The sequence below is a fragment of the Ixodes scapularis genome, unplaced genomic scaffold (genome assembly GCF_016920785.2).
Source record: "Ixodes scapularis isolate PalLabHiFi unplaced genomic scaffold, ASM1692078v2 PGA_scaffold9__187_contigs__length_104089568, whole genome shotgun sequence".
Lineage (NCBI taxonomy): Eukaryota > Metazoa > Arthropoda > Arachnida > Ixodida > Ixodidae > Ixodes > Ixodes scapularis.
In genome coordinates this window covers 7,610,916-7,622,516 of record NW_024609884.1, presented here as the reverse complement: position 1 = coordinate 7,622,516, position 11,601 = coordinate 7,610,916, and the positions used below count along the sequence as shown (strand labels likewise).

The 11,601-nt window shown below is 44.6% G+C and overlaps 1 protein-coding gene across 1 annotated transcript; it reads right to left on the bottom strand.

Annotated features, from left to right (window-relative positions):
* Positions 1-445: 445 nt before the first annotated feature.
* On the bottom strand, positions 446-5,257 carry LOC120836650 (heat shock factor-binding protein 1). Its single transcript, XM_040205650.3, has 3 exons — positions 5,059-5,257; positions 799-865; positions 446-709 (listed from the first exon to the last, which is right to left on the bottom strand). The coding sequence occupies exons 1-3, from the start codon at positions 5,176-5,178 to the stop codon at positions 621-623; spliced, it is 276 nt and encodes a 91-aa protein (XP_040061584.1). The 5' UTR covers positions 5,179-5,257; the 3' UTR covers positions 446-620.
* Between the last annotated feature and the right edge of the window lie 6,344 nt (positions 5,258-11,601).

The following is an 11,601-nucleotide window of genomic DNA, read 5'->3' as shown; positions in this document are numbered from 1 at the left end:
CCTCGATCTATGAGCGACGGCAGCAAGGAGACGACTGGCAGACTCAACACTTTGGACAGCTACCGCCATCTATGAGCGACGGCGGCAACCAGAGAGTTGTGTCAACATCTGTTTGGCACCAAACATGATCCTGGGGAAACTAGCCCTTACCAGCTCTGCTGTAAATGCCCAGACATTTGTTGACATTCAGTGTAACGCACTACTTCAAGGTCTTAACAAAAGAATTACAAGAACGGTTTTGGTAATGTCGCCATCATCTTGCAAGGTGCATTGCTTTGCAAGAGTGCTTCGAAGGTGACAACTGCCACTAGTGCACAAGTAAGCAAACTGATTTTGTACGGTTATACCAGAAATTTGTCGCTTCTCGCTGCCATGATCCTTACTCTGCAGGATCGATGGAGGGTGAGAAATTCCTTCTTAGCAGCTCCAAAACTTGTCGAGCAAATGGAGCCACACAAACAATGAATTTTAATGTAAAACATGCACACTGCACATTACATGGTTACAACAATCACTGAGGAAACATTCTGGCAGTTATATAAGAGCAAAAAAAATGGGAAATTTCTATACAGAATACAGGTACTTTGTTGTACAGGCTTGGATAGGCATCAACAGGGAAATCACTTGTCAGCTTCATCAACTCCCGCTTGTGACATTAGCTCTGTGATATTCCTTTCCAGGTCATCAATCCGATGGCCCATTTCATCAAGTACTTGCGGTTAAGGAAACTTGCAGATGAAGCGCGTACACATACACACACACAATATGGAAAATCTCTTGACACCAAGCAAAGGATATTCCTTGACAATATTTGATCTGACATCACTTGGAACTTGTCTTGCATCTGTTGCAGTAGTGTCTGCACCTAAATGGAAGTAAAGGGAAAAAGATGTGATGGTAAACAAGTGCATCATGATTTGTGCAGTTTGGCTCTTCTGCTTCTCAAGTATATCTAAACCAGCACTGGAGCAGTGAATTTGCCTTTCATGTCGTCAACAGACTCTTGTTCTATTTATGCTGATCCGATAGTATTGAAGCATTTGCACCTTCCTCTGTCACCTTGAAAAAAAGATACTTGCAACTTTCCCTAAAAAAAAAAACAAGCAGTCAGTCACATGCTGGCTGCCAGGACTTCAGCAGACACATGGGTTCATGGATCGAAGTAGAACCTGGTTTCTTATGCAGGTTCTTATCTATCATTATTACTATCACAAAAAGTAAACAAATGCATACAAAATTTTTCTTGATGCTCTCCCCATGCATATTTTTAAGTATAAAGATACAAATATTTCTTGCAGACAAAAGTCAATGGGAGAAACAAACGGCACAATCTTAAAATGAGGAATGGCACTATTTTCATTGGGATGAATATTGACCTGGTCAGTTTGTAGGATGTTGCATCAACAAAATAAATAAGGAAGACATTATAAATTGATTAGATTGGAAGTGGAAACCACCGTAAGCATGAGGTAGTCAGAGGGCAAAACTAACCTGAATTTTCTATGACTAAGCGAGGCCATTCCACTTATGGATGGCTCAGGAAAGAGGATGTCAAACTAAAGCTGAGAAATCTACAATGCAGAAAAGTTTGCTCCCACAACTTCACATAGGATGCAGTTAGCAATGTGACAATAACATTTAGGGGTAAAACAGCGCAGCGGAAAACGGACAAGGTAAAGACAAAACAGTACACAGCGCTGACTAGCAACCAATTAAAATGTATTATGGCAGAGATGAGGCAAGTTTATTAAAAAAACTTGAATGTGCTTCTTGGTGTAGTGAAATGCCCCAGAAGCTGGTGGACTTGCAGTTCAAAAATTCACTGCTCCAAATTTTAACTCTAGAACTTTGCTCTGCAGGCATCTAGAGATGCAGATGAAACCCAGATCCTGCTCAACTTGAAGAGGAACCTCCTGGGAACCTCCTGGAAACCTCAGAGTGGTAGTAGCAGACATTTTGCTAAGAGACTTTCTTTTTCAGTCCTGACTTAGCTTGGTGAAATGTCAGCTGCCACTCTGATGCTACCAGGAGTTTATTTTTCGAGTTCTTCCTACCAGCTTCGTGTTTGGTTTCAAGGTCCCGCTCAAAACTGGTAGGGCACTTGCGTCTTCAGCCTGAAGCAGGCAGTTCCGCAATGACCCAAAATGTCAGCAACAGGTCTTCATGTGACACTATTTTGTGTAATTTCCCTTCCAGGCTCGAAGGTCAAGCATACTAAATGCAGACTTGGTGAGTTGAGCACGTTGATAGGAAATAACACAGTAACGAAAGAAATACATAAAAGGGACGACACAGACGACACTCCCATAATTCCTACAACTATGACGACTCTGCGTAAGTGCCTTCTGGTCGATAATATTATGCTTAATGTAAAATACCGGCGGTACGCCCACCTTATTTTCACTGAAAACGTGGTTAATCTAGACATGGGCACTTGTCAGGTCAAATCGGGCGGTTAACATATAGGTAATCTGCAGAATTCCTAAGTTTGGGAAACATTAATAGTGGGTGCCTGAACGAAGTGGGTGCTTGTCGACGTTTAGCGCACTCGAAAAACTGTTGCTCAAGCATTCCCACACACCCAAAGAACACTCCTCTCACACAGCGCTCACTAACAACTTTGTATTTCGTGTTTTACTTCGGCTTCTACTTCTTCAGATTTTAGACGATTTGCAAATAGAAAAAGACAACATAAGAGTAAAAAATTCCTGTCTAACGCTTAGGCTAATTTGCAGCTAAATAATTAATCTCTTTTCGTGATAATGTTATCGACGGCGTACTAACACATTTGTCCTCTAGTCGTATGATGTTCTCGGCTTCAATGATTTCCCCTGTTAAATGGTTTACACTTTTGCCCAACACGGTGCTGTTGTTGAAATGCGCGACACACCAACAATCCCGACAGTGTATCCCCAAGTGGGCAGAGTTGGCGTTTACAATGTTGTTGGAGTGTTCTCGAAGGCAGTCATTTAGGCATCGCCCAGTTTGTCCAACGTATTGTCTTCCACAGGAAAGGGGGAATGAATAGATAACCCCCTCAATGCAAGGCACAAAGTTGGTCCTATGATTCTTGGAGCATAGGACCCTAGAAATCATCCCCTAGAAATCACCCACGAGTTGCCGGTTAAAGGATCCCTAAGATTCTTGGATCTCCGACTGGTGGTGCTACCTCACCACGTCTGCTGGTTCTATGAACCCAGGGGTAAAAAACCACTCCTCCCTTTCAACTCCGCGCACTCAAAACTCGTGAAAAGAGGCATAGTGCGGTCATGCCTTAAGAGCTCAACCGCAAAGTCGTGCTCGCATTCCATACAAAAGAGTTTCGACGCGCAAATTGCAAGACTGAAGTCAGCAGGGTACCCTGTGTTCTTATTGGTGTCAGTGGTCGAAACTATTCTTAAAGAAATGAAGCAAGAGAACTGTGTCAAACAAACACACAGACAGGACAAGAAGATCAGTCATCGTCCCTTACATCCACAATTTTTCCCACGGCCTCAAGAAAACAGCGAACAGAGTCAATGTGGACATCGTGTTTTCAGCACCCACCAAACTGTTCAGCCTTTGCAAAAACGGCACCACACCCTCAAATCCCGCAATCTGCTGCTCCAAGAAGCATAGGACCAACTTTGTGCCTTGCGTTGAGGGGGTTGTCTATTCATTCCCCCTTTCCTGTGGAAAACAATATGTTGAACAAACTGGGCGATGCCTAAATGACCGCCTTCGAGAACACTCCAACAACATTGTAAACGCCAACTCTGGCCACTTGGGGATACACTGTCGGGATTGTGGGTGTGTCGCACATTTCAACAACAGCATCGTGTTGGGCAAAAGTGTAAACCAATTAGAAAGGGAAATCATCGAAGCCGAGAACATCATACGACTAGAGGACAAATGTGTTAGTATGCCGTCGATAACATTATCACGAAAAGAGATTAATTGTTTAGCCGCAAATTAGCCTAAAAAATTCAAATTTGGGGGTTTTACGTGCCAAACCAACGACGGGCATCTGGCACGCCCCAGCGGAGGACTGAGGATTAATTTGGACCACCTGGGGATCTTTTGACGCCGCAAATTAGCCTAAGCGTTAGACAGGAATTTTTTACTCTTATGTCGTCTTTTTCTATATGCAAATCGTCTAAAATCTGAAGTAGTAAAAGCCGAAGTAAAACACGAAATACAAAGTTGTTAGTGAGCGCTGTGTGAGAGGAGTGTTCTTTGGGTGAGTGGGAATGCTTGAGTGACAGTATTTCGAGTGCGCTAAACGTCGACAAACATGAACAACCAACTCGCCCAATCTCAAGTTCTTCAGAAGTGGGTGCTTCTGCATTTTACGGTAGTTCGTTGGACAATGAAGTACGGATGAGGAGGGAAAAGACGAAGGGAAGGCGGGAGAAAAAGGAAGAACTGATGACTGAAGACCACATCTGAACAGACCTGTTTGTCCTGTCTTTACATAACGTCTATTAATATTACTACTTTACGCGTGATATAAAAAAAAAAAAGTAGCATTAATGCATTTAAAATTGGTTTCCTATTATTTAACCATTAAATTGAAACTAAAATTGGAAGGCCACACAATGAAAATGATGCTGAAAAATAAAACTTCACTCACATTCATCTGGAATTAAAAGGATAGCCATAGTTTCACGGTTACCTTTTGATGTCTCGCAAAAAGTGCTACCAGCGGTGCTTTGCGCAACGAGGGGAAGAGGTGGTGCGATGACAGTAGAACGAGTACTTTACTGGGGCAGAACTTCGCAATCAGACACGAAATGTGTTGTGCACGGTAAATGTGAGACAAGGTGACGAAGCGCGGGAAGCCACATTGAATGAAGACGACCACGGGTGCAATTCCCATCCGACGGGCGGTTGTGCTGTGCATGTTGCGAACTAACGTACGACAGGCAAAAAATAGCCGGTGTGATCACTGCCTCCACGGATACGTCCCGAAGAAAATAAAAGCGGGCGTATTGGTTGAACACTGGAAACGGAGCGATGGAGCAGCTCGAAAACGGCGTTGCGTTGCGGCATGCCCCATTCGAACGCACCCAGACTTACGTATTGAGTCAGATCTTGGATGTTTTTCGGATCGGGAACGTGATCGCCTGCAGAAGACTTGTTTGATTCTGGCTTAGATTCTGAACCCTTCCCCGAGGAGAAGTTCGCCTGCTCCGCCATTGTTGTGTTTCTTGTGCGGCGTCTGCTGTGGCGTCAATCGTCACTGCCGTTCACCCGGTTCACACGCTCTTGCGGAAACCAACACTCCAGAGCCCTCCGAAAGAGGGACCCACCTACCCGCAGCGGTAGAAACCGCAGAAATGCAGAAACAAACGCCTGATACGCTGATACTGATTAAAGCGCTTTAATAATGACGAGGCCTAACAAATTAGTTCGGTTTGTTCAAACGGTTCAAACACTAGTGGAAGGTAAGGAACGTCTGGATGAAACAAAGTTGTGGGAAAATTACAAAAGCCGACTTGAAATTAAAAACACTGGCCAGGTGGCGCAACCCGCCACTAGCGTCGCCAGCAGTGGTCCATTAATTCAGTTGAATATTAGAAAAATTACAGATTCCTTGGAAAAACATGTTTTGTTTCAGATTTATCTAACCGTTAGTTTTCTTTTACCAACGCTGTAGGGGGGCTTATAGAAAAAATCGTATGTTGCTTTGTCCCATAGAGTTATTATAATGTACGCTAGAGGTTCAATTGGCGCTAGTGTCTATGCGACTTCCGTGACGCAAATTGAAGCGATTGAAGCAGACAGCAACCAGTCTACTTTTGCGGTGCTCCCGTGCATTCCCATGGGAGAACGCGCGTGCATTTTGCCTCTTCGACGGAAAATAACACGGAACACTTTGGTTATTTGGGTCGTACCGAATAGTATGTACCTTGATTAAAGGGGCACTGACACATCAAAATCATATTTTTTTTTATTATCCGAAACGATTGATAACGATGCCGGGACATTACCCTCAAAATTTGAAATTTGGGAATTCAGTATTTGTGAAGTAAAAAAACAATTTCCAAATGCCGAATTCGAAGTTCCCGCGCGATCGGCGCCGGTGCCTTGACGTCAAAAATCGCGGCGACCTGAGAGTCGACTTTCTTCTCACTACTCCCTGCTGTTGCCATGGCGACCCAAAGCGAGGAGGAAAGGAGTGAGCGGCGGCCGCGGCGGCGTTGCGGCGGACCGGTTTTGAGCGGTGTCGCCTGTTTTCCGTTGGAGGATACAAATCCAGGAGACGGCACCACAACGAACTCCCGATTTTTGGTATTTCAAAAAGAAGGGCCGTAGTGCGTTCGCAATTGCGTTAAAAAACATGTTTTACGATTGCCGCTATTAAATGTTATAGAGATGTCGCCTACAAAGCTTCTAAATTTCCTGATTTTTGACGTCACCGATCAAAAGAAGCGAGGAGGCGAGAGGCGGGAAAATCAAACGCCAAAAATAAAAAGGCGCGCGCGCGCGCGGGAAAATTTTTTTTCGCGATGCGGTTTTTTTTGCGTGTCTATGACTGCAACTTGCATCGTTATAGACAATAAAAATAAATACGACCTTTGGGGTGTCAGTGCCCCTTTAACGCTGTAAAAGTGTCTTAACCCGTGAACGATGTTTAACTTCGCAACATTTCAGTCCCAAACGTGTGTTCCGCAGCAGGTGTGTTAAAACAAGCAACGATTCAAAGCAAAATTACAATCGAAAGGAATATAGAGTGTGTTCAAGGCTCGCCAGCATTCCGGAGACGCTTATATATTGATAATACGCCAGTCCTGTCACTATAAGAAAATGACCCCGTCGTGCACGAGCGGATGAAAACATTCAAAACGTAGAGAATACAGCCTGTGGGCTATGAAAGGTGTCTTTTCGCATTGTTTTCTCTGCCGGGCAGCTTTTATCGGGCAATTGTTCTCAAAGATTTCGAGGGTGCGGGTGATATTTTGAACGTAGAACGAACATCTTCGCTCAGAGCAGAAAGAAAGAAGTGGTACTTACTTATTTAAAGTCGGAATAGATTACGTGGCCTTCAATTTATTTTGATCGTACATGCACGGGTAGTTAGTGATGCAGTGTTACTGCGTAGTTCTTGCCGTCTTCTTCGGTCGTTTGGCACGTGCAGCGGCGTAGACTTTCCATTTCCCGGAAAGGGGGGCGGGGGGGGGGGGGGGGGGGGGGGGGTGCTGCGCGTTATTTTTTTGCCAGAACTGGAGATTGAAGCTAACGAAAACACGCTAGAATTCCATTTCCCATGTATTTTGTCAATAAAGGCAACGTGCGCGTTTTTTGTTTACATGCCGCTACTAGAAGCTCGTTACGTGGCACGTAAACAGCGTCTCGGTAAGGATCACGGCCCGGGGCGGGGGGGGGGGGGGGGGGGGGCTTTTCCCCCTTCCCCCTCCCCTGATTTTACCAGGGGGGCATGAGCCCCGTTTCCCCCCCATAGTCTACGCCTATGGGCACGTGTATCCCTGATGCTGAAAAGCGCCGACGTCGTGTTCGCGCTAAGTGTGTCCGACAGTGCACATGAATACACGTACAAAGCCGTTCTAGCACCGTTTTTAATGCGATGAATTTGAAAGAAAAACGCCGTAACTGACCAATTATTTCGTCGGCCTGACTGAGAAATGTTCCAAGCAGGGATGGGCAAAATACATGCAAATATGTATCGAAATACAAATACAAAATACTTCGTCAAAAATGTATTTAATTACAAATTTAATTACATTTCCAAAAAAGCATTTAAGTACAAGATACAAAGACAACCAAATGTATTTGGTCTCCTCCAAATACTTTTTTCAAATACATTCCTCAAAATTTGCGTCAGCGACTTCAGGGCACCTGCAACGGGTTTCTGGGTATTTCATTCTAATTTTGCATCGCACACTCGAGAGTTAGTGTGGGAGGCTCTAGTAACGTAATAGAAATATAATCACAAAAAACGTAATCAGCTTGGACGTAATAGGTGAAAAAAGTACAGAGCTTCAAGCACCTTTTTTGTCGATTACATTTTGGTATAGACCAACAAAAAACCGAGACGACCAAGACGCGCAGCACTAGCTAGAGAATTTTTTATTGTTGCAACTCGCACCAGTTACGGAAATCTGGACGACCCGCGCATTTAGAATGTTCCAGGCAAAAATATGGATGGAAATCAGGCTGGAAAGCATCACAAGTTGTCACAGGCACTTATTTAGCCAGTCTGCCTGTGAACGTCGATTTCGTCACTATTCTTGCTCTGGACTAGCACCGTAATCACAAAGTCACTAAACGCTTGTGCTTGATTGAGAGACACTACATTTGGTGCAGAACGTATTTTCTTCCTGCTCTGGACAGTGACACTAAATTTGAGGGATGTATTTTCGCCCACAAAATTGTATTTAATTACAATTGTATTTGAAATAGCCACGTTTTAGTATTTAAATACACATCAAATACATTACCCAATTTGTAATTAAATACAAATGCATTTTGCATTTAATTACAAATTGGGTAATGTATTTGAAATACGTATTTCAAATACTTGTATTTGAAATACTGCCCATCCCTGGTTCCAAGCTTCTTAGTACGCACGAATTATTTGGGATATTTGCTCTTATGGTCGAGTGCAAGGAGAAAATGCACTCACTTTTTCCCATAAAAATGCATTACCGGAAGTCAATTTTCGATTGGTTGCTGTCTGCTTCAATTTGCGTCAGCACACTAGCGCCACTTGAACCTCTAGCGTACATTATAATAACTCTATGCTTTGTCCCTTTGCTGTACACAGAGTCGAGCGAGCCTGGCGATTGTGTTTGACCAGTTCGTCCTGCTGCTATTATCAGAATTCAGTATTCAGTAGCACCAAAACCCTATTGCATTAGGGCAGTCGCTCCCGGCTGTGGCAACCACAGTGGTGGCAACTGGTGGCAGCATGGGGTGGCAACCATATGATGGCAACGAGTAGTGGTGTCACCTGGCCTGGTGCAATTTGCAAAACAAAAGCGCGCCGACCAAATGGCCGACCCCTATTGGTCGACGTGACTATGATGTCATTGGCTGTTCCCTTTAGCGGCTGCAACCCCTTTTTATTTTTGTTTTAATTGTGCAATCACTGTAGTACACACTGTGCGAGGTACAATCTAGCTAGCATTAAATAACGCGATCTTCGTACGTCGACTGCACAGATCACTGGAACCATCGCAAGTTTGGACCACAGACTTGCGCGCGAATTTTCGTTCAGGTCTCGCACACTTCCAAAGGTTTGTTTTCTTCGTGTCATTGTTTTTATAATCTCGAGCATCTCCTCGCAATTAAACGCGTCGTACTCATGAATGCTGGTTGTCAATTCGATGAAGGTGTTACTGGTTAACCGCCACGCCAGTGAAGCCGCGTACAGTGACTATCGTTCGCACTGCACTCGGAGGCATGCGGTTTAGAGAAGCTCGTTTCAGCGAACACCGTTTTACCGACCCCGGTTTATCGAATGCCTTTATAGAGAACCCAGTTTAGAGAAAATGCCGATGAGCCACGTGGTTGATAAAGTAGGCTGAGCTGAAACAGCTCCGCACACACCTATTTATTTAGACGAGCATGACCGCTCACACGTCCAGGGGCGGATTTAGAGGGGGGGTCCGGATGTCCTGACCCCCCTCTTGATTTCTGCTTGTGTAAATTTTAGGGCGTAAAACGAAGGAGAGGGGGAGGGGGTTCCTAAACATATGGTACACTGACCCCCCCCCCCCCCCCCCCCCCCCCCCCCCTCAGGAAATTCCTGCATCCGCCCCAGCACACGTCCAAGGAGCTGCCCGCAGCCGCCTTCGCCCAACTTCGAGATATGTCGGAAGGGTCTTCCGCACCGCGGGAGTCTGCAGCGCTGAATTTTACTGTCGGCAGTACCGCGGAGTCGCCTAGGATCGTTCGTGCTGTCAATCTCACGTCGTATTTGATTAACTTATCTAATGTTATCGATGAATTTGACCGCGCTGGTAAGTTGCAGGGATAAAAAGAAGGCTGTGTCTACAGTGCCGTCCGACGGCACTCCAATGGCGCCTACAAGTGCCGTCCGAAAGAGAGTCGGACGGCGCGCCGCTTCGCGGCGACAGTATGCGGCTGCTAATTCCAAAACTATTGACCCATTTGGCTCCGTCGTACACGCCACTTCGCGGCATCCAGCCGGCAAACCAAGCCCCTCTGTACCCCAAGCACCCCCGGAAACGAAGTCCCATACCTTTCGTTCAGCGAAATTTCGACGACAGCATTCGTTTTTTCCTGTGTTAATCGTAAAAAAAAAAAAAAAAAAAAAAAAAAAAGTAAATATCGCCAAATGCGTCGGCAAAATAAAATGTTCGAGAAAACAAAAACAAAGTAAGCCCGCACTGGGGATCCAACCCGGGATCGCTTGGTTATGACTTATGAGACAGACATCTTACCACTAAGCTACATTCCTTTTTTTTTTTTTTTTTTTTTCAAGCATTTTATTTTCAGTTTTGTTTTATATGAGACTTTCGGGCGGCACTTGAACGCGTGAGTGGAGTACCGTCTGACGGCACTTGAACGCTCAGGCTGCAAGAGTGCCGTCGGGCGGTACTCTAGACACTACGTAAAATTAAAAGGGACTTATACGACGAAGACAGGTCAAAACATATTTCCATATGTCCTGTCTTTGTCGCTTTCCTTTTATTCCTGTCTCAAGTTTTTTCGAAAAGAATTGGGCACACCACCATCTTTAATATAAAATGGTCACGCTGTAGGAACACCTACCAAAGCTGTCGCAGTTCTTGTGAAACACCTTAAGTCTGTAGTTTAAAAAATATATCTGATCCTCCCGCAGGCATGGAGAAGCATTCTTAACTCAACATGCAGTGACCCTAGCCCCACCATGGACCACGCATAACTGATTTTAAAATATGCCATCGAGTGAAAAAGGAATCAGCTGCACCATTGTCGAATTAAAGGTGGTATGCTTGGAAAATTATGAAAATATATACAATCTTCATATGAAGTTGAGTCTTGCTGTCCTCGGTTAGTGTTGACTTGATTTCCCAGTTGTCGCTTCTTCAGCTTCGTTCTTCAAGCCTCCTGGATCACCATTCGGGCACTGTGTTATTACACGTCGCAGTGTCCTGCATAATAGCGTTCAACATTCCACAATCCTGACCGAAAGCTATGTTCCACCACTTTTGCGGTTGCACACTAGGACCCTATTGGTGGCACTCAGTCACTCTACTTGGACAGAGTATTGAGAACCATAAAAAAAAAAAAATTACTGTTTGTTTTAATGATTCAGTGAGCATGCTGCACTAGAAGTTTTATTCACAGCCTTTGCAATCTAAGAAACAAACGGAAAACAAGCACTTGCTTGTTTGTGCTGTGTTGCGCTATAGTCTTGTTCACATATCTACGACGGTTGCATTCACAACAACCAAAACGACCGGACCAGCCATGACTTATGACTGCTTCACAAAGCTACATCCTGCATCGCTTTCCAGCTTTACAGTGAACACTTCTCCCGGTTACTTTGTCGTCTATGTTTTTTGTTTTTTTTAATTGCTGCGAACACAAGTGAACCAGCCCTATGTACTTCATTCATCTATGTTGCCATCATCAGATAAGATCATAATG